General features: G+C 33.1%; 1 protein-coding gene across 2 annotated transcripts in view; it reads right to left on the minus strand.

Moving 5' to 3' along the window:
* Window positions 1–23,997, minus strand: part of fam76b (family with sequence similarity 76 member B) — a 49,020-nt gene that overhangs the window by 16,714 nt on the left and 8,309 nt on the right. Inside the window, exons 4-7 of one of the 2 annotated variants that reach the window (XM_059964653.1) lie at window positions 17,467–17,622; window positions 15,723–15,886; window positions 7,769–7,816; window positions 3,382–3,465 (exon numbers count right to left, since the gene is read on the minus strand). In XM_059964653.1, coding sequence (XP_059820636.1) covers window positions 3,382–3,465; window positions 7,769–7,816; window positions 15,723–15,886; window positions 17,467–17,622 — 452 coding nt within the window. Of the gene's footprint in view, window positions 1–3,381; window positions 3,466–7,768; window positions 7,817–15,722; window positions 15,887–17,457; window positions 17,623–23,997 lie in introns of both variants that reach the window. The other variant, XM_059964652.1, reaches the window with a different exon arrangement.

The raw sequence follows: 23,997 nt of genomic DNA on the forward strand, positions 1-23,997 counted from the left end.
ATATTGTGGGAAGCAAAGAAAGCATATTTGAGAGGCCAGATAATAAGTTATACTTCTAAAATTAAGAAGGAATATATGATAGAAATAGATCAATTGGAAAAAGAGATTATAAAATTAGAAAAAGAATCTCAATGAAATATGACAGAAGAAAAACAAAGACAACTTATTAATAAGTTAAAATATAATACACCCCAGACATATCGAACAGAAAAAGCAATTATGAGAACTAAACAGAGATACTATGAACTAGGTGAAAGATCACATAAAGTTCTTGCATGGCAGTTAAAAACAGATCAGATTTCCAAAGCAATAAATGCAATTTGAACAAAAGTGAATGAAATTACTTATAAGCCTCTAGAAATTAATGAGGCTTTTAAGAATTTTTATTCTGAGTTGTATAAATCAGAATCAAAGAATGATGATGTTAAGATAGAAGAATTTTTATCACAAATAACTCTTCCAAAATTAAATACAGAAGAACAGAAGGGATTAGATATGCCTTTTACATTGAAGGAAGTTGAGGAAGCTTTGGGATCACTTCAAAGTAATAAATCTCCAGGAGAAGATGGTTTTCCGCCTGAATTTTATAAAAAGTTTAAAGATTTATTAATTCCTCCTTTTATGGAGTTAATATATCAAGCGGAAAGAACGCATAAACTTCCAGAATCTTTTTCAACAGCTATTTTAATAGTATTGACAAAAAAAGATAGAGACCTTTTAAAACCAGCATCATATAGACCTATTTCTTTATTAAACACCGCTTATAAAATAATAGCAAAAATCTTATCTAATAGATTATCTAAATGCTTACCAAAATTAGTGCATATGGATCAAACAGGATTTATCAAAAATAGACAATCGGCAGATAATGTAACCCGGTTATTTAGTATAATCCATTTAGCGCAAAAGAGGGAGGAAATGAGTGTGGCAGTTGCTTTAGATGCAGAAAAAGCATTTGATAGATTGGAATGGGATTTTTTATTTAAGGTATTAGAAAAATATGGATTAGGAACATCATTTATAAAATGGATTAAAACCGTAAATACTAATCCCAAAGCTAAAGTAGTGACAAATGGTCAAATTTCAACATCATTTCAGTTAACAAGATCAACTAGGCAAGGTTGCCCATTATCACCTGCTTTGTTTGTGTTGGCAATAGAACCACTAGCTGAATTAATTAGAATGGATCCAGATATTAAGGGTTTCAGAGTTAATCAGGAAGAATACAAGATTAACTTATTTGCTGATGATGTTCTACTTTATTTAACAGATCCATTACATTCACTACGCAAATTATCCTATAGATTAGAAGAATATGGGAAAATATCGGGTTATAAAATAAATTGGGATAAAAGTGAAATTTTACCTCTTACTAAAGGAGATTATATTCAACGTCGATTAATAATTTAGATGGCCAGCAAATGGTATAAAATATTTAGGTATAAGAGTTGATAATGACATAAAAAACTTATACAAATTAAATTATTTACCACTTTTGAAAAAAATTCAGGAAGATCTTGATAAATGGATGGCATTACCAATAACATTAGTAGGTAGAGTAAATACTATAAAAATGAATATATTCCCTAGACTACAATATTTATTTCAATCATTACCAATACAATTACCCAGAAGTTTTTTCAAGAGTTAAACAAATATGTGAGGAAATTTCTCTGGAAAGGTAAGATGTCAAGAATATCGTTGGAAAAATTGACATGGAAATTTGATCTAGGAGGATTACAACTTCCAAATTTTAAGAATTATTATAAAGCAAATCAACTTAGATTTATTGCATCTTTTTTCGAGAAAGATAAACCGGCATGGGTTAGAATAGAACTAGATAAAATAGGAGAAAACGTACCAGAAGATTTTATATACAAATGGGAATCTAAATGGATACAGGAAAAGAAAGAATCTCCTATATTAAAACATTTGATTGATTTATGGAATAAGATAAATGTTGATGATGAGACAAAAAAATCTTTATTAGCAAAGAGATCTTTAATTCAAAATAGACTTATTCCTTTCACAAAGGACAATCAACTTTTATATAATTGGATTCAAAAAGGGATTAGATATATAGGGAATTGTTTTGAAGGAGGTATATTAATGTCATTTGATCAATTAAAGAATAAATATATTTTGTTACTTTCAATTAAGGGCTTATTTAAGAGAAAAATTAGGTCAAACAATGTTATTGCCGAAACCTAATGAAATAGAAATTTTAATTCAAAAAGGAAATATTAAAAAATTTGTATCTTGTATGTATAATTTGATTCAAAAACAGGCAATTAAACAAGGAGTTCATAAGTCAAGACAAAAATGGGAAAGTGATTTGAATATTAAAATTGAAGAAACAAATTGGTCAAGACTATGTCTTGATAGTATGACAAATACAATAAATGTTCGGTTAAGATTAGTGCAGTATAATTTTCTACATCAAATATATATTACACCACAAAAAATAAATTAATTAAATCCAAACTTATCGGATCAGTGTTTCCGATGTAACCAGGAAACTGGTACTTTTTTACATTCTACATGGTCTTGTTCTAAAATTCAACCTTTTTGGACAAATTTAAGACTTTTACTGGAACAAATTACAGGAACACAATTTCCTCATAATCCAATATTACTCTTATTAGGTGATATTGAAGAGATAAAACCAAAACTCAAACTAAATAAATAACAGAAAGAATTTATAAAAATTGCACTGGCAGTAGCCAAAAAAGCTATTGCAGTTACTTGGAAATCGGATACATATTTAAGTATAGACTCTTAGAAGAAAGAAATCTATGGTTGTATTCCATTAGAAAAAATTACTTATAATTTAAGAGATAAATATGAAACATTTCTGAAAATTTGGAGCCCTTATTTACAAAAGACAGGATTAAATCTATAAATGTTCTGAAGATGAAACAATTGGTTATTTGGAGAAAGAAATAAATATACATATTAAAGTTATTACGAATTCCATGGAGCATGTGGAGATCTTCCAACAACCAGGCAATCTTTCTTTCTTTTTTTTTCTATAGGGCAGTTAGGGGGGAGGGGATAAGGGGAGGGGGGAAGAGTTATATACATTGTTTTTCCATACTTCATTTTGTAACTACTTAAAAATGCAATAAAAAAAGTTTAAAAAAAAGAAAATGAATCTTATGATTGTTATGTTGTGACATATATGTACATGGATAATAAATTTACTTTGAGAACTTTGATTTAATCAGCTCTAATAAGAGCCAAGGTTGGGTGTTGGGGGGGGGGGAGGGGGGAGAAGAAGGACAGTGTCGTTAATTGCCAGAGAGGAAAAGAGATCCAGTGAGCGCCAGACATATGGCTAAAAAAAAATATTTGGAACTAAAAAGCTGTGATATAGTTTACCTGTCTCCATTAGAGGGTTTTGTTTCAAGTTTTGGCTTCTTTTTTGGAGCTTCATTTTGAATACTAGTTGATGATGACTTATGGCTGCAAGCAATAGGAAATGTTTAACATATTAACAACTCTTACATAACATCATGGTTGACCTTACTCCAAAAATACAGGCAGAACAAAGAGCCAATAAGCTACAGTAAACTTAATTAAATTTGCTGAAAATTGTAAAATTAGTCTCAGGAGGCAATACTAAATATGGACTCTCACAGCACAGAAGAATGGACTCAATAATTACAATTTATAGTTCCATTCATTGGACAGCTGTAAATATGTATTAGTTGTTTAACATGAAGTTAACAACCCAGATTCCAACTCAGAACAAAAATCTCACCTCTTGATGCCCATCTAAAACCAACTGTGAATTAAGGTGATTCAAATCCAGCTGGTATAAAAAGGGATTCAAATCCTAAGTCACTCTGTTCTGGGAAGAAAAAGTTATTTTATGCCTCTGCATTTTAAGCGGATTTATTCTAAAGTAATAAGACCTCAAACCACATAGTTGTGAGGTGGCGAGGGCCCCATCTCTTCCCATGATACCAGGGAGATGAAAAATAAGGCTAAGGTGAGTAGAAGGTTACTGTTGCCTATGGATCAACACATTATGGATATTAGTAACCTCACAGCAAACAAGGAGCCAATTTTAATTTAATATAATAGTATGAATCCATCAATCAAAATTCTGTGCTTACTTATAATCACTGGTCAAAGCACATCTCAATGACATCTAAAAATCAATTTATCACATGAATGCATTAAGGATATCGTGTTTTTATTTTAGCGTACCTAATTAAGATTTAGATTTCATTACGGGCTTCTGAACTTTACAAAGTTAGGACTTTTCTTGCAGCTCTAAAAAATAGCTGGAAGAGCATTCCCTACTCAGCCACTAAATCCCAATATGATCAGGAAATAACATTTTATCAGTGTCCATGTTAATATTTTCCAAAGAAAAATATTATTTCCACATATTTCAAAAGTAACAAAGTCAACATTTCAGTCAAGAGCTTATTAGTGTAGAGTGGATGCTTCTAAGCTAAGGAAACAGTCAAGTTAACAAATTTTTGTTGTATCAACCAATAATTTGTAGATCTTCAAAATGCATTCATAATGTGTTGAATATTAGTACAAACCTAATAAAAGCTTCACACGTAATAACAAAGTTAAACTGTATTACTGTGCATCAATTTGACATTGCTTATTAACAGTTAGTATTAAGGCTAGTTTCAATTTAGGACTCTGTGATAATGAACATAGCTACACATTTACTGTATTTAATAAGGAACTGTAATAATGCAACATCAATGTAGCACATTTTAAGATACAAGGGAATAGCAATATTAGTTAAAAGAAACAACATTAAAATTACACAGACTCAAATGGAAAAATTGAATATTTCTTATTAGGTTTTAAACGTCTATAGCAATAAAAATGAAAGCTGTAAAATATTTCAGTATATGTCAGCAGACAAAAAGTTGAATCACTTGGCAGATTTTATAATTCAGACACCAAAGAGAACTGAGGATGCTCTGAAGTTTGCCCAGTTTTCCATCCTTTTATTTAATGGTTAGTTTGGTAAAACTGTGAAATGAAAAAACTTGCTTCCAAAGAAATTGAACGTGAAGAGTTCAGTACAGAAATAGGAAGACTATATTAAATGAGATAAGAAAATACTAAAAGAAGTAAAGAGCAGAAAAAGCTGCAGTTACAGAATCTGCTGATAGCAAATTTGAAGAGGACAGCTATCTATGAGATTGGAAAAGTTAAACTTTTAATGAATAATGAAAGGAAACAGAAGTCCAAGGTATAAAGTAAAACTCATAGAAAATGGGTAGAATGAGATGCAAGTAGACTGGCAGTGTTGTTACAGGAGTTATGGAAGAGAGTGCCAGGTTCTGCCAACTACTTTGATGGAAGGTGGTTGCAGGTATTTGAACTGGATGGTAAATGGTCTTCGAGCAGTAGAATCTGAAATCTATTATGATGGTATGGAAGAATTAGGAGATAACAATTACGGTTTCAATTGGACAACTTATCAATTAGGCTCTGTCAACTGAAAATTACTTCAGTATCTTCTACAATCTTCTATAACACACTTGCTTAATTTCTTCCAAGTGTTGCTGAATGAGAGGAAGTATGAAATTGCTAGTATATTAAAACCAGAAGCATTTATTTATGTCTGCTACAAATTTCTAAGAATTTGCTCTCCCTGGGCACCCTGAAAATATTGGCACACTATTGGCTAACTAAGAGTACCATGACTCCAGAAAACGTATTTCATTTTGAAACAGTAATATGAATCATGTGCTTACAAGTTAACAAACAACAAAATGATCTGAAATCTGCCAAATCTGCCCCACTAAATTGAACTTGTTTGAATACCTACCCTATACAAGTATCTCTGATGCCCTTGTTATTCTGCTTCATGCTTTGGGAATATGAAGAAGCTCCGTTCTATGGGCACTATGCTGCCCGTAACCTACTCTTCTTGTTCTTATTGTCATGGCTGCGCCCAAGCCGTCTATTACCAGCAACTCTAAAGCATAAAACATTGAAACAAGGACTAACTCAGATATCAACAAATGTAGATATCTTCCTTTATATTTCTGTGGAGATTAGAGAGCAAATCTGGATGTATATTTAATTTTTACGGATTGCATTTAATGTCTTTAAGCCAAATATCTTTGGTGAGGCTATGCCATCTGCTGGAGGCTAGTTTCACAGCAGTAGCTGGAAAAAAAGCACATATAACCTGTTGCAACATGTGCTAAGGCAATGGTTAAGCACATCGACAATGAGACCTCACAGAATAAAGCTAAACTGCAACTAAGGCAGGTACTACATTAAAAAAGGAAACTGATCAGAAAATCTAAACCTATTAATCTTATACTAAACAGAAGCCTTTTAGTCTAATAGCATATGCACCCACTTACAAAACTGCTTAGCTCCAATGTATTAAAACATACAAATCACAGAGAAATTCCATTCAAACATCTCAATTTCATTCAAGTGAAATGTAACCATTAAGTAGTTGAAATTTTGCTGAAGCCATTTAGAATGTGTCCCTTCAATTCCTACATGTATTATTTGAAGTATATTTAAACAGTACGTATAAAATAATAACCTTATGCAGACTTGTTAAACATCAAACTTAAAATTAGTATTCAAATTGATTTGAAGTTCAGTGACAATTATAGCTGATTTAATATTTCACACAGAATGCTCAATTTTTCCATTATTAACTTCATCTAATGATACTATATCTTCGCTAACACCAAAGTAATCTACTTTTAACTCCATAGCATTGTAAATCTTAACCCCATCTTATTTTATCAACTTTTGAAATTTTAATTGATCTATTCCAATCATTACTTGGTTGGTATTCCATCTTCTATCCATCATAAACTGGAATTTATCCAAAACTGCTAACCATTTCTTAATGTCCACTAAGGAAGTCAAATACATTTTCATCTACTACAACTTTAAATACAGTATATTTTCAAAACCCTACTAGATTTGCATCATTCTACCCGTCATCTCTACAATGCTTCAAACTCTCTGCACCGCTCCACTTTTGTCCTCTTGTATATCGTAAATGTTTCTATTTCTGACAGCTTTGCCCTACATACCAACTTTGGCACTCCAACCCCAGATTTCTACCTTACTTTTTTAAAAATACTTTACTAATAATGACCAAATTCCACTCGTCTTAGTCCTACAATACTGAGCAGTACAGGAAATGTTAACACAAATGGGTATCTGATCACTGAGGACTATTCTGTGTTGGATGGCTCCCAGTATAAAAATTTTGTTGGTTAATGTTATGCAGCATCGTATGATCTTTTACCATGTTCAAGGTACTTGTGTTTTTCGTGTTGCTTTGATCATAGTTAGGAACAAATTTGCTCAAGTTGGATAAAACAAAGCAACTCCTCAAAGCACTATTATAACAACCCACCTTTTATTTTGTTTATTATAACGCCATCCATTCTAGAAAGTTAGCACAATTTTATTTTGCCATTTAAACCAATGACCAACAAATAAATTAGAAACAGGTGCATGCAGAACACTCAAATGATTTCAATGAAGATCCTTATGAGACAAAAGACAATTTCATTCCAATTATCTGGCAGTCAAACAATGCAGAATTCTTAAAATGGAGACAAAGCTTTTTTTGAACTTTACTATGCTATATGGCTCATTATCAACTGGGCAATGAACAGGTAATGACATAAAACAATTCAAGCATTCAAAGCAGGTAGAAATGTACAATACAAATGTGACTAAAAATATGAAAATAAGAATATTTTGTTTCTAAACAGAACAACAAAATAGTTACCTCATTTTCCATACTCCATGCTGTTGCTCTGGACTTAAGCTGCTGATTCTGAAAGATAAAGGGGTAAGTCTTTGCTATTTTCCAGGAAATTATTGAAGTTAAACGTGGAAATGCCACTGACCAGGTAACATTTTTCCCCCAAGAGCTTTCACTACCCTCTTTCAACTAGTATCATCACATATCATTCTATCTGTCCCAGTCTCCACCCCATCAAAAACCAAAAAAGGAATACTGGATTGGGTTTTGTGTAATGAACCAGATTTGATTAGGGAGCTTAAGGTAAAGGAACCTTTAAAAAGCTGTGATTACAATATAATAGAATTCACCCTGCAGTCTGAGGGAGAAGCTAAAATTGGATGATTGGTATTACAGTTGAGTAAAGATAACTTCAGAGGCATGAGAGAGGAGCTGGCCTAAGTCAATTGGAAGAAAACACTAGCAGGAATGATGGGAGGACGTCAATATTTGGAGATTCTGGGAGCAATTCGGAAGGGTCAGGTAGTTATATTGCAAATAAAAACAGCATTCTGAAGGGAGCATGAGGCAACTGATGCTGACAAGGGAAGTTAAATACTGCATAACAGCAAAAGAGATGGCATACAATACAGAAAAAAGTAATGCGAAGCTTTTAAAACCCAACAGCAAACAACTAAAGCAATAAGGAGAGAGAAGATGAAATATGAAGGCACATTACCCAATAATAGAAAAGAGGATGCTTTTTCAGATATACATATAAAGGGGGGGACGTCACGTGATGATGTAGGATCGAGACGCTGGAACCCAGCCCTCCCGTAAAAAAGTTAATAAATTAATGTTTAAGTGAAAAAGTTAATCAATACTTTTTTAAGCTTACTTATAAACTACTCCGGATTGTTTTAAGCTATGCCTCATAAACAGAGGACGAAGAAAACTACTACCGCGAAGACAGCTCAAGTTGGAACAGAATCAAGGCCTACTTCTACTGAAAAACCGCAGACTCAGGTACAACACATCACTGGTGAAATAGAACAGGAGACCGCGGCAGCATCGGCCATTTCTAAAGGAAAAGATCAACGAGAACTGCGCAAGCGTAAAGGAACGAGCATGCGCAAACGAGAGCAACCAGAACTACAAAACCCAGCAGCGACTGAAACCGACAGTGAAAGTGAATCTGAGAGAGAGCCGGACTCTCTGGAAAAATCAGACAAAGATGGAGATGAAAGTTCCTCTGAAAATACAAAAAAGACATTGAGGCAAATAATGCATAAATTAAATGCATTAAAAGTAACCAAAAAGTAATTAAAGAAAAAATAATAAATATGGAGGCTATGCTTGATAAAATAACAAAGAAACAGGAAAAAATGGGAAAGAAAATTACAGATTTGGAAGTCAAAATGGAAGAAATGGATGGAAGAATGAAGAATATGGAAGATGATCATGATGCCTGGACATCAGAAAGAAAACAACTCGTGGGAAAAATTGATAAGCTTGAAAATTTTAGTAGATGCAACAATATTAAAATTGTTGGACTTAAAGAAGATACTGAAGGAGAAGACCCAATAAATTTTTTTCAAAAATGGATTCCTGAAAAATTGGAAATGGGAGAAGAAACTTCAATTGAGATTGAAAGGGTGCACAGAGCCTTAAGGCCAAGGTCTCAAGATGATCAAAATCCTCGATCAATTTTGATAAGATGTTTAAGATACCAGGATAAAGAAAAGATTTTGAAGGCAGCTGCCCAAGGTGCTAAAAGAAGAAAAGGTCCATTGATGATAGCAGAGAAACCAGTTCTTTTTTATCCTGATATAAGTTATAACCTTTTGAAGAGAAAGAAAGAATTCAATCCAGCTAAAAAAGTCTTATGGGAAAAAGGTTATAAGTTTTTAATGCTTCACCCAGCAACACTGATAATTTTTTTGGAGGAGGGAAAAAGATTTTTTCCAAATTATCGAGATGCGGAGGTGTTCGCACAAAAACTTCCATCTATTCGCTAATTAAACGTAGAGACTTCTAAAGGTAATGGTTAAAGATGAAGACAGAGATAGGGAATGGAACTGATGGACATTTAAAGATGATATAAGGGAGAAAAGTAAAATTTTAGAAATACTAATTGAGAATAGTATGTTTTTTCTTTTTTTTATATATATACTTTTTATGTTGCGGGAGGGCTGGGGAGCTTTGGATCGGTTACTACGGGATTCACGTGTGTAATCATGGCGATTGCCATGACCCGTACAATAGAGGGGGGTAATGTTGTGTTTTTTTTCTTTCACAACATTAGTAGGGGGGTATTTTGTTTTTTTCTTTATTTTCTATTTTTCTTCTATTCTTTTGCCTGGATGATTGGTGGGGACACATAGAAACATGGAGACTTCTAAAAAGACTTCCCAGGATACCATGAAAGTTGAAAGATTAGGTATTATTATAGATTGGAGTAACATAATTAAAAATAATGACTGATTTATTGAATTTTTTAAGTTTTAATGTTAATGGGCTTAATGGACCAATAAAAAGAAAAAGAATTTTAACATTTATTTAAAATATGAAAATAGATATAGCTTTCTTACAAGAAACTCATTTAACGGATATAGAACATCAGAAATTAAAAAGAGGCTGGGTTGGAAATGTTATTGCAGCTTCATTTAACTCAAAGGCGAGAGGAGTTGCAATTTTGGTTAATAAAAATTTACCAATTAAAATACAAAATGTATTAATTGATTTGGCAGGAAGATATTTAATTATACATTGTCAAATTTTTTCAGAACTATGGACTCTTATGAATATTTATGCACCAAATGAAAATGATGTAAAATTTATACAGGAGGTCTTTTTGAATTTGGCTAACGCACATGATAAAATATTAATAGGTGGAGATTTTAATTTTTGTTTAGACCCAGTTTTAGATAGATCAACAAAGACTATTACAAAATCAAAAGTAGCAAAATTAACTCTATCATTGATGAAAGACTTAAATTTGATTGATATATGGAGAAGAATCAATCCAAAAGAAAGGGATTATTCATTTTATTCAAATAGACATAAAACATACTCAAGGATAGATTTTTTCCTATTATCAACAAATACTCAAGATAGAGTGAAAAATGTGGAATATAAAGCAAGAATATTGTCTGATCACTCTCCTTTAATAATGACAATGATAATGATAGATAAAGAGGAATCAATTTATAGATGGAGATTTAATTCAATTCTACTAAAACGTCAAGATTTTTGTGAATTTATGAAAAAGCAGATTCAGTTCTTTTTAGATACAAATTTACATTCAGTTGATGATAATTTTATATTGTGGGAAGCAATGAAAGCATATTTGAGAGGCCAGATAATAAGTTATACTTCTAAAATTAAGAAGGAATATATGATAGAAATAGATCAATTGGAAAAAGAGATTATAAAATTAGAAAAAGAATCTCAAAGAAATATGACAGAAGAAAAACGAAGACAACTTATTAATAAGAAGTTAAAATATAATACACTCCAGACATATCGAACAGAAAAAGCAATTATGAGAACTAAACAGAGATATTATGAACTAGGTGAAAGATCACATAAAGTTCTTGCATGGCAGTTAAAAACAGATCAGATTTCTAAAACAATAAATGCAATTCGAACAAAAGTGAATGAAATTACTTATAAGCCTCTAGAAATTAATGAGGCTTTTAAGAATTTTTATTCTGAGTTGTATAAATCAGAATCAAAGAATGATGACGTTAAGATAGAAGAATTTTTATCACAAATAACTCTTCCAAAATTAAATACAGAAGGACAGAAGGGATTAGATATGCCTTTTACATTGAAGGAAGTTGAAGAAGCTCTGGGATCACTTCAAAGTAATAAATCTCCAGGAGAAGATGGTTTTCCGCCTGAATTTTATAAAAAGTTTAAAGATTTATTAATTCCTCCTTTTATGGAGTTAATACATCAAGCGGAAAGAACGCATAAACTTCCAGAATCTTTTTTAACAGCTATTTTAATAGTATTGCCAAAAAAAGATAGAGACCTTTTAAAACCAGCATCATATAGACCTATTTCTTTATTAAACACCGATTATAAAATAATAGCAAAAATCTTATCTAATAGATTATCTAAATGCTTACCAAAATTAGTGCATATGGATCAAACAGGATTTATCAAAAATAGACAATCGGCAGATAATGTAACCCGGTTATTTAGTATAATCCATTTAGCGCAAAAGAGGGAGGAAACGAGTGTGGCAGTTGCTTTAGATGCAGAAAAAGCATTTGATAGATTGGAATGGGATTTTTTATTTAAGGTATTGGAAAAATATGGATTAGGAACATCATTTATAAAATGGATTAAAACCTTAAATACAAATCCCAAAGCTAAAGTAGTGACAAATGGTCAAATTTCAACATCATTTCAGTTAACAAGATCAACTAGGCAAGGTTGCCCATTATCACCTGCTTTGTTTGTGTTGGCAATAGAGCCACTAGCTGAATTAATTAGAATGGACCCAGATATTAAGGGTTTCAGAGTTAATCAGGAAGAATACAAGATTAACTTATTTGCTGATGATGTTCTACTTTATTTAACAGATCCATTACATTCACTACGTAAATTATCTTATAGATTAGAAGAATATGGGAAAATATTGGGTTATAAAATAAATTGGGATAAAAGTGAAATTTTACCTCTTACTAACGGAGATTACAATCAATGTCGATTAATAACTCAATATAGATGGCCGGCAAATGGTATAAAATATTTAGGTATAAGAGTTGATAATGACATAAAAAAATTATACAAATTAAATTATTCACCACTTTTGAAAAAAATTCAGGAAGATCTTGATAAATGGATGGCATTACCAATAACATTAGTAGGTAGAGTAAATACTATAAAAATGAATATATTCCCTAGACTACAATATTTATTTCAATCATTACCAATACAATTACCCCAGAAGTTTTTTCAAGAGTTAAACAAATATGTGAGGAAATTTCTCTGGAAAGGTAAGATGTCAAGAATATCGTTGGAAAAATTGACATGGAAATTTGATCTAGGAGGATTACAACTTCCAAATTTTAAGAATTATTATAAAGCAAATCAACTTAGATTTATTGCATCTTTTTTCGAGAAAGATAAACCGGCATGGGTTAGAATAGAACTAGATAAAATAGGAGAAAACGTACCAGAAGATTTTATATACAAATGGGAATCTAAATGGATACGGGAAAAGAATCTCCTATATTAAAACATTTGATTGACTTATGGAATAAGATAAATGTTGATGATGAGACAAAAAATTTTTTATTAGCAAAGAGATCTTTAATTCAAAATAGACTTAGTCCTTTCACAATGGACAATCAACTTTTATATAATTGGTTTCAAAAAGGGATTAGATATATAGGAGATTGTTTTGAAGGAGGTATATTAATGTCATTTGATCAATTACTTTGTTACTTTCAATTAAGGGCTTATTTAAGAGAAAAATTAGGACAAACAATGTTATTGCCAAAATCTAATGAAATAGAAATTTTAATTCAAAAAGGAAATATTAAAAAATTTATATCTTGTATGTATAATTTGATGCAAAAACAGGCAATTAAACAAGGAGTCCATAAGTCAAGACAAAGCTGGGAAAGTGATTTGAATATTAAAATTGAAGAAACAAATTGGTCAAGACTATGTCTTGATAGTATGACAAATACAATAAATGTTCGGTTAAGATTAGTGCAGTATAATTTTCTACATCAAATATATATTACACCACAAAAAATAAATAAATTAAATCCAAATTTATCGGATCAGTGTTTCCGATGTAACCAGGAAACTGGTGCTTTTTTACATTCTACATGGTCTTGCTCTAAAATTCAACCTTTTTGGACAAATTTAAGACTTTTACTGGAACAAATTACAGGAACACAATTTCCTCATAATCCAATATTACTCTTACTAGGTGATATTGAAGGGATAAAACCGAAACTCAAACTAAATAAATATCAGAAAGAATTCAAAAAAATTGCACTGGCAGTAGCCAAAAAAGCTATTGCAGTTACTTGGAAATCGGATACATATTTAAGTATAGACTCTTGGAAGAAAGAAATCTATGGCTATATTCCATTAGAAAAAAATACTTATAATTTAAGAGATAAATATGAAACATTTCTGAAAACTTGGAGCCCTTATTTACAAATAAATATATAGATGCTCTGAAGATGAAACAATTGGTTATTTGGGGAAAGAAATAAATATATATATTAAAGTTATTACGAACTCCATGGAGCATGTGGAGATCTTCCAACAACCAGGCACTCTTTCTTTTTTTTCTCTTTCTTTCTCTTTTTTTTCCTATAGGGCAGTTAGGGGGGAGGGGTTAAGGGGAGGGGGGAAGGGTTATATACATTTTTTTCATACTTTACCTTGTAACTACTTAAAAATGCAATAAAAAAAGTTTTCAAAAAAAGATATACATATAAAGAGGAAAGAGAAGGAATAGTGGATATCATACCACTGGAAAATGACGTGGAGTGGTAGTAATGGGAAGGAGAGAAATTGCGAATGAACTGAGTAAGTATTTTGCGTCAGTCTTCACCATGGAAGACACAAGCAGCATGCCAGAAATTCAAGACTGTCAGAGGGCAGAAGTGAGTATTACTAAGGAAAAGGAGCTTGGGAAGCTGAAAGATCTGAAGATTGACACAATCCAGATCTCATTCATAAGCTTGGAGCCAGCTATACTTGCATCGTTAGCACATCAATTTCGCTGCAATCTGAATGCCCATTATGGAGGTCAGGAGGGAAGATAGGATGTATCTAGGGATACACTAAGGATTATAAGGGTATCCTCTGCAATGAAATAGCTAAAAGAACAAAGTAGCATCTTTCCCAAATTAAGTACAACATACATGAATCAAGTAACATTGGTTTTCAGCCCAATTTATTTATTTAAAATTTCTTATTGGATGCATTTTGCTAAAATATTCCACATGACTAATGTAGCAAACTATATCAATTTGTAACATTCTATTAAAAACATATAACATGCAATCTTATATTAAAATGGACTTTTTGCAATTAAGTCATTAACATAGGATGTTAAATATGAATTTGAACATAGAAAGGATTTATATGCATATTATCTTTAAGATTATTCTTTAAAATGTTATTTGAATTTTTTGGTTAGAACTATATAGCTTTCAAGGTTCCATAATGTAAAGCTTTAAGATGATTAAGGCCCAACTTAAGTAATGATTTTCAACATTTTTCACACAAGAGAAGTTATATTGCCCATGAATCTGAGCAATTCCAACAATGTCTGTTGCCTGGAAGCAAACAACCCATACCTTCCCTCCCAAATCTCTGGTCCTCACTCATTCCCTGGCCCTCACTTGTGAACCATGACAGATTGCTGACAGAGTGCAGTAACTAGTTTTCTTGCAGTAAAATACAACTCAATTTTAGAATAAGTAAAATACTTAAAAATATTGATGCAATTTAAGCAATGTTGCCTTCCCACCTAAAGTGAATACATCAATTAAAAAGGCATAAATTACTGCTACTAATAAAATGTTAACATTAATTTTCCACAATTTTGACAAGTTGGCTCTAACACCAATACAATTATTTGAACTTCTTCCTGCAATTTAAGTAGAGGTTCAAATAGGATTTCAATTTTTGCAAAAGCTAAGAAAGTGATGTCTAAAGGGATGACGGGGTAAAAATTGAAATGCAAATTATATAAGTTTTATGTGGGAGGGCCCTGAAAGACTTAAAGACTAAATAGCCAATGGAGAATACTGAAAGAAAACTAGGAAGTGCATTAACTGTTCTCAAACCACTAATCACATTTAACAATCAGGTTTTAAAACAAAAATCAATTTTATAGTGCACATAAAATGTTATGCTACAAAACAAAATTTCAAGTCAGTAACTGAAGAGATGTAATATAATAATGAGGCCATGCAACAAAAGTATTATGATATTGAATGGCACTCACTTGTGACGATTAGTACTGTGGTGATGTTTTGAGAGGTCTTTCTCAGGCAGTGAAGCTGAAGATGATGAGGAGTGCGAACCCAAGTTTTTTCTCTGTTCTTTTGTTTTCTGCAGAACACGCTTATAGGAAAGTGTACAAAGCCAACAAAGCAATTTCCCATCAACCTTTATAAAACAAAACAAATTGAAACCTTGGCAAAATGTGGTGAGAAAATGGTTTATCTGATATATACCTCGTCATTTTAGAAAAATGCAAACTCTGATTGTAAGAGTTTGCCAGAACTTCAAACCACATTGCAAAATTTCCTGCTTTTAAATAAGAATTTTTGCAACCAATCTGTTTCAGCTAGATATGCAAACATACTTGTAACTTTAAGATGTTGTTACCTCTTTTTTTACATTGATACAATACTAATGAAATGTAAATTTTTCAAAAAAAAGTAAAATTTTCAGGAATGAGGGGAAAAAAACATGGATTTCAAGTCTTCATGCATACATATCAACCAAACAAATCATCTATTATTCATTTCCAAATATTCAACTTTTTAAGTTTCTGAAAAACACCAAGTACTTGATATACTTTTCTTCCAGTTACTTAGCACTGCCTTCAAAAGTCAAGGCTAACCCAAGTGCCAATGGTACTAGAGCTAGCAATATAAATGCCAGACCCAGACTAACAATATCATACCAGGGGTTCAAATGTGAAAATAAAAGCCAATTCAATCTCAGGATTTACTAAATATATGAATAATATTTTAAAATGAAGTACTGAGGTATAACATCTTTCAGGATAAATGAGATTTTAAAGAAATAAACAGCTTTTCAATTCTTCCATTAATCTTCACATAAACAACAAAGCAATTAAGTACAACTGGAACCAACTGTTAGATAGAAGTGGAAAAAAATTGCAAATCATCAGCTGCAAAAGGAGTATTTTATACCATGACAAACTCAGTTATGATAGTTTTATCCATAGAATAATGTCTACTCCATCCAATAGTTACAAAAACAAATGTGAGACAGCATTAAGTCATTTCAGGCTTACGATATATGTCATGCACATGCATTAGTGCTGTCACATACATATTGATGGAATGCTCAATTGAAGGTAGAGTATTTCAGTTATAACAAATAATACGTAATACTTCAGTCTTAATTTTCTATCAATCCATTTATGCTAAAATGGTGTAATGTTTTCATTTAAACACAGGAATAGTAGATCAGTTATAATAAAATATTTTTACTGAGTATTAAATTCTTACAGTTATATCTATGAATAAATAGCAAAATGTTGTATCTGGGAAGTAGAGTACCAAAATTGTTGTTATACAGCAGTAGCAGCAAGAGCTCTAGACCACTGATCCAAAGACAAATTTCATTTGTGGGCAGACAGAATAAAAAAATCTGAAATTTTAAAACAAGTGCTTATCTCAGTAACTATTAGACTCTCAGACTGTTGTAAAAGCCCACCTAGTTCACAAAACTCCTTCAGGGAAGAAAATGTACCATCTTTTACCCAGTGGCCTATACCAGACTTAAAGCCTCTTCTGTTTAAGGGCAAATAGGATTGGAAATAAATGTGGTCATGGTCAAAGATGTCAACACCCTGTGAACTAATACAAAAATCATTCTTTGCAATTTAAAACTAACTTTCTTATCTACAATTTTAAACAAACTTAAAATTTCTAAGTTAGATACTTCAAAGTTAAAATGTACAAAAATTAACTTTTGCTCACTTCCGTTACCTTTCGCCGACTCTCATCTTTTCGATCAAAGGCACACTGTTGTTTGCACTGCTCACAAGTCTGTGGAGGCCCATATTTCTTTTCTGAATTTGTACAACGCTGACACTTGGTGCCAATGAAGGCTGCTATGATGTTACAATATTGACAGGGTTTGGGCTGCAGGCATTAAAAATAAAATTATGACTTAAACAGAAAACACTGATAATGGAACAAAATCCTGTACTTCTTCAGTACTTTTAAAGATTTTGTATTGGTTATCTGGTAGCCATAGCATAAGAGATAAAGAAAGCAATCTCCTAATGTTCTAACATACATATTTCACACTGAGATACTTCTCAGATTCATATTGAGATTCACAAAAAAGACTTTCTTCCTTATCAGAGAATTAAAAAAATGTTGTTTTAAAGAAGCAGACATGAAATTATTTTGCAAAATAATTGAAAGCAAGGACATCTAGTGCCTGATTATTTTCCTATAAACAAAAATAGTAAAATAACTTTGTAAAGTGCTAATTGAATAGGCATACATTCTAATTTAGAAAAGGTGAAAAAGAGGCATGCAAATGGCATAGGAGTTCAAATCAGCTCCAGCTGAGTTAATTAGGCATTAAGTAATTTAAAGATACATCCCTAATGTGTCAAGATGTACCATGTGTTATCTGGCATTGAAAGACTGTAAATGACTGCACATTACAAATAAGATCGGAAACCATGTCAGGTTTCTGGCTGGAAATCATGCTTTGCAGATGAGTATTATGCCTATAAGAGCCTAAGGCTACATCCACAGTAGACCGGATAATTTTGAAAACGCCGGTATCGCATAAAAATGATTGGCGTCCACACTATGCGTTTTTAGAGTTATCTCTATCCACACTGAAATGGAGATTTCAGCGAATCTCCTCCAACTGGGCATGCGCAGGACACATATACCAAAAACAAGCCACATGTTTGGTGTCGAATCTCACCATAAAAGTGCACGTTTCTGTAGTTACAGACTAGAAAAACTTAAAACAACAGGCAGCTGTTGGCTCTCGCGCAGGAGAACATAAAAGTAAAAAAAAAACAAATACTGGAGAGTATGGAGGCAACCGACAGGGAGTTCATGGACAGATTGACCCAGCTGACAACAAACATTGAAAAACTGACTAACTCTGTTGCACTAATAAAACACCTTGTTAAATGTGTAAAACATGTCTGCATCAGTGTTATCTTGTATTTCCATAAATGTTACATTAGGCTGTTACACATCTATTGTCAAAGAAGAACTTGCATAAATAGGTAAACCACCTTCATTTGAGCAAGGACAGAAAACTGCAGAGTGAGTATACTTATTTATTCAGTAAGTTATGGGTCAAAGTATTTGGTGAGTACATTTCTAACTCTTCTGGCTTCAGTCTCGTTGCCGTCTGTTCTGTAACTGTCAGGTTGCGTTCAAGAAAACAATGAAATAGTGCGCTGTCATCTGATAGCATTTTCAGAAGTCTCCGGTTACCCCTTCCACACTGATCTGCCCGAGCAGCGTTCTCAAAAATACCCACCCTGGAAAGAGTTTCTGAAAAACTCTGGATTCGGGGGATGAAAACGCCGTTTTAGTGTGGATGGAGGGTAAAAACGAAGAGAAAAAGCTTCGGTTACAGATTTATCCGGTGTAGTGTGGACGTAGCCTAAGAAGGCTGGGAGGGAAAAGTAGAAACAGGTTTGTATTAAACAGTGTGTTCAAAGTAGAATAATCTAATAACTGGAGGCCTGGAAGTAATTTCAATATTTGGAGTAAATTATGTTTTTTAAAATCCATACTTAGTAATTGATATTCTTTTGGCATGGCTGTTTTATAAAATATGATACAGGTTTCCCCCGCTATCTGAAGGTAGAGCGTTCCTGAGAAATGGTTCGTAAGCTGTAATGTCGTAAAGTGAAGAAGCAACTACCAACAAATAATATGGGAAAAATTTGTGAGTGTTCCCAGACCCAAAAAAATAACCTACCAAATCATACCAAATAACACATAAAATCTAAAATAACACTAACATATAGTAAAAGCAGGAATGACACGATAAATACACAGCCTATATAAAGTAGAAATACTTTTCTGCAATCACTGCAGCACTGTCAAGTATAGCGAAAATCTGACACAAGTGCTCTCGGCGGAAGTACTCTCTCCAGTAACCTTTAAGCTATGAAGCTGTCATCTCCTCAAAAACAATCAAACCACCTATGACTATCTTTAAATTCCATTTCACAAAAATATCTTTATTTTTTATCTTTAATTTTTATGGGAAAACTTTTTTCCCAATAAATTGCAGCTTCATCACAGTTAAACACTTGCTTATAAGAATAACCACCTTCTGTAAGTATTTTCCTCAGTTCTGCGGGGAACTTTTTGACAGCTTCAGTATCAGCCCAAGCATTCTCTACAGTAAACGTTAAACTATGAAGCTGCCCTCACCTCAGAAACCGATCAAACCATCCATGACTACCTTTAAATTCCACTTTCGCAACACTTTCATCACCATTGTCGAGTGCTTTCTGTTTCAGCTTATTAAAAAGACTGACTGATTTCTCCATAAGTATAACTTAACAGAACACTACACTTTATACACCCATCAATCCACTCAAGAAATAGACTTTCCTTTTTATCCATTATTGGATGGCAACTAAGAGACCACTTTGCTACAAGCAGAACCAACAGTAACATCGGCAGCTTTCAAGATTCTTTCTCTCTGTGTGTAAATAGTGTGAACGGTGGATGCAGGCAAGTTCAACGCACAGATAATGTCTTTACTTCATTGACCACAATCGAAATGCTTCATTACATTTGGTTTTGTGCTAAGTATAACACCCTTACGAGCTCTCTTAGGCTTTTCCAGTACCTTCAAACTCAGCTTGTTAATGGATGCACAAAATGTATCAAGATAAATCACAGATGCTCACAGACACGTGTTTAAGCTATGGCAGCTATAATGCAGTTCCCGGGGAGGAGCCTGGCTGCTCGGGGCACGCGCTGTCTTTTTTCTTAACAGTGAAAACACTCTTTGGCCAGCAAAAACAGATAACTAATGTAGGTCTTCCGTAACAGCGAGCTGTCGTAAAGCAAACGTTCGGAAAACAGGGGGGGGGGGGGGGGGTAGAGGAGAAATCAGCTTTTTCCAGTTTTAAAATTTTGTTCATTGTCTGCTCATGCTTTAGAATGGTCTAACAGGTTGACACTGGAGGGCACACAGAAAAAGAGAGGAACAGAGGAAAAAATGAATTGCCTAAGAGAAAGATATAAATGTCTGATGTATCAGACATATCAGTATAAGTGTACACATTGACATATAGCCAAATATCCTACTTTGTGTTGTACTATTTCTATGATTTTACATTTCCTAGTGAATAAGTTTGGTTTAGGTGTCACTTTACAGCCCTCTTCAGTTCAGAAGAAGGTGAAAATGGCAAATAAAATTTCATAACATCCAGACCAGAGAACCACCATGTATCCAACAATAAACTATACAATATTTTGAATATTGATCAGAGTATTAATTTAAGTACTTGAAACAGAGACCTACAATCCTTTTCTAGAATGGACTAATGAAATTTGAAGTTGTTGACTGTGAGAACGTCCTGTGCACAAAGTAACAGCACGTTTTTTTACATTATCAAAGGGATGGCAACTCAAGAGGTCCTTAGTTGAAAAGTACTCTTGAAAAGTTGAAAAGAGCCCTTTTTTTCTCTCTTCTGACAGATCAAATTGGAAGAGTTCTACAGGACGTCAGTATTATGAGGAATACATAATTCCTTACTTTACAGGAAAAGGTAGTCTGGGTTCCTTTAAACTACATGATTAATTTGTTAAGTAAAGTTAATATTTTGCCAAGAAGCTTCACCAATTTGAATTGATACATCATTATTCAGATTTCCATTCCAAAGTAAGCATTTTAAGTATTTTATTCCTATTAATAGAATTAATACATGAACATGCTGCCTTAATTTACTAGTGGACAAATGAGAATCCATCTCTTTTAGCTGTTTTCCTGAGCTTTTGGCTTACTATCCTGAGGCATATGAAATAACTCAGAAACATCTAAAAGAGGTCTGACAGCTGTGCAGTAGAAGTTATCATGGACCAAGGAAATCATATTGAAAAACAGGTGGCCTCTGTTTTATCAAACGTTCGCTTCGCAACAGCTCGCTGTTACGAAAGACCTACATTAGTACAGGTAGTCCCTGGGTTACATACAAATTCCATTCCTAAGTCCGTCTTTAAGTCGGATTTGTACGTAAGTCGGAACAAGTACATCCGGTATTATTTAGCGTCAGTAAGTCAAACGTTTGTCTTAGTATATAGTATACATTTTACCTTTCTATGCATATAAAACACTTAAGAAACGTATGTATTCCAATAATTAAACCACTGTGTTGCTTAGTAATAATTGTAGCTTTCATCGGGGCAGGGCCTTTCACATGCTCCATTATTCTCACTTTAAAATTGTTCCGATCGTTGACCGACTGTAGCCTAATGACTTTCCAATGACTGACGGCATTTCACCTCTTTCTAAATGTTTTATTATTTCCACTTTATTTTCAATCGCGATCGCTTCCCGTCAATGGAACAGAAACACTGCAGGCGGCGGGTCCTGAGCTCCGCTGGGTCTTAAGGACCACCGCACTGAAACAGGCTAAATGGGACAAGTGGGGGCTGTGCTGGGTTTGGGTATTTGATCCTCCAAAATATTCTGTGTGAGAATTTAAACTGGAGGTGGCAGTGTTTTTTTTAATGAGGTCAAGTTGCGAGCTCGACATCTGGCACGGATGGTACGGGAGTCACTGGATCGACATCAGGCCGGCACAAGAGCTGTCTCTCACTGGATTGAACTTGAAAACCTCCGTTCTCCAGCCCGGCACTGATCTCAGCCGACCAGAATGGGGGCGAGGGGGGTCAGGGTGAATCTTACTAAGAAAAATTTAAGCCAAATACAAAGATAAAAAAGTTAAACACTCATTACAGTGTCAACCGCAACAACTTAAAATGGCGGACGGCGTTCTCCTTCCTCGGTTCGTAAATATGAGTTGTCCGTAAGTCGGACGTTTGTAGCTTGGGGACTACCTGTACCTGCTTTCGCTAACCAAAGAGGATTTTTGCTTTTACGAAAAAAAGACACCCGCTTTATATGTGTGGTTACCCTGAGAAAGACTACCAAGACCGTGAAGCCTTGTGCGGGCAGTTGTGTGCGCATGTACGTGCCAATTTATCCCCCTCCAAATCGATTTTGGCTCACTGCCTTCCCGATTTTGATAAATGAAACTACACCGTACATACAATATTTCTACTTTATATAGGCTGTATATTTATAGCATTCCTGCTTTTACTATAGGTTAGTGTTCTTTTAGGTTTTATGTGTCATTTGGTATGATTTGGTAGGTTATTTTTTGGGTCTGGGAACGCTCAAATTTTTCCCATATAAATTAATGGTAATTGCTTCTTCGCTTTACGACATTTCGGCTTACAAACGGTTTCATAGGAACGCTCTTCCTTTGAATAGCGGGGGAAACCTGTATTCAACTATATAACATGGTCACCAGAGACTGTTGTTTCATTTTAGAATACAGTGAATATTGTTACCTCAGAGTTACTGAGAGACATAATGCAAAATATGACTACTGCCATTGATAATATGCAATAATGTTTGCAAACCAAATTATACTCTACTGAATTTCTCTGTCATAAAGACATTATTTTGCTTTCTTACAAGGAAATACTAGATCATATATAATCAATAGATTTATACTATACAGACCATTTTGATAGTTGTTTTGTTACAAGATACAATTAAAGTTTATAATTTAATTATATTATACCAAAGATACTTAAAATGAAACAAGAAAATATAAATGAATGTATCAAAAGGACATAAATATTATCTCAGGCAACTCAAATGTATTTTTCTTTTAAATAAAACTAGTGGTAACAAAAGGTTATCTCTGAAGTTAATCAGTGATGGTGGGTCAGTCACAAATAAACTTAGAAAATGATACATTTATATCATTATCACCATGCAATTTTCTTGTACATGCAAATGACTTTGAAAAATAACCAGCAGCATGGTGAAGATCTGTTCTGTAGATGAAATACCTCCAGGAATTCAATGATCAACAATGATAATTTTCAACAATAGTTTAAAATGAGGTAGAATTTTATTTTTCTTTCATGTGATTTTTTTTCCTTTTTGATCAGCAGGTGAAAGCAGCCTATCAGTACTTCAGTAAACATCATGATTATGGAATGGAATTTTATCTACACCCTTTGGCAGGGAAAACTACTTTATGATTGATTACCACAGGTGATTGAATTACAGAGCAAGATTAACGCGACAATTCTCACATAACCCGCAGATAGAACACGAGGGAAATGAAAACAGAGAAAAAACACAAAATTTAAAAAAACAGGCAAAAGTAATCAAAGAAAACCTGCTTAACCCATTCAAACTCAGAAACCAGATTTTTGAATATTACAAAATATTATTATTTAAATTTATAAACATAGGTTTTA

The sequence above is a fragment of the Hypanus sabinus genome, chromosome 3 (assembly GCF_030144855.1).
Source record: "Hypanus sabinus isolate sHypSab1 chromosome 3, sHypSab1.hap1, whole genome shotgun sequence".
Classification (NCBI taxonomy): Eukaryota; Metazoa; Chordata; class Chondrichthyes; order Myliobatiformes; family Dasyatidae; genus Hypanus; species Hypanus sabinus.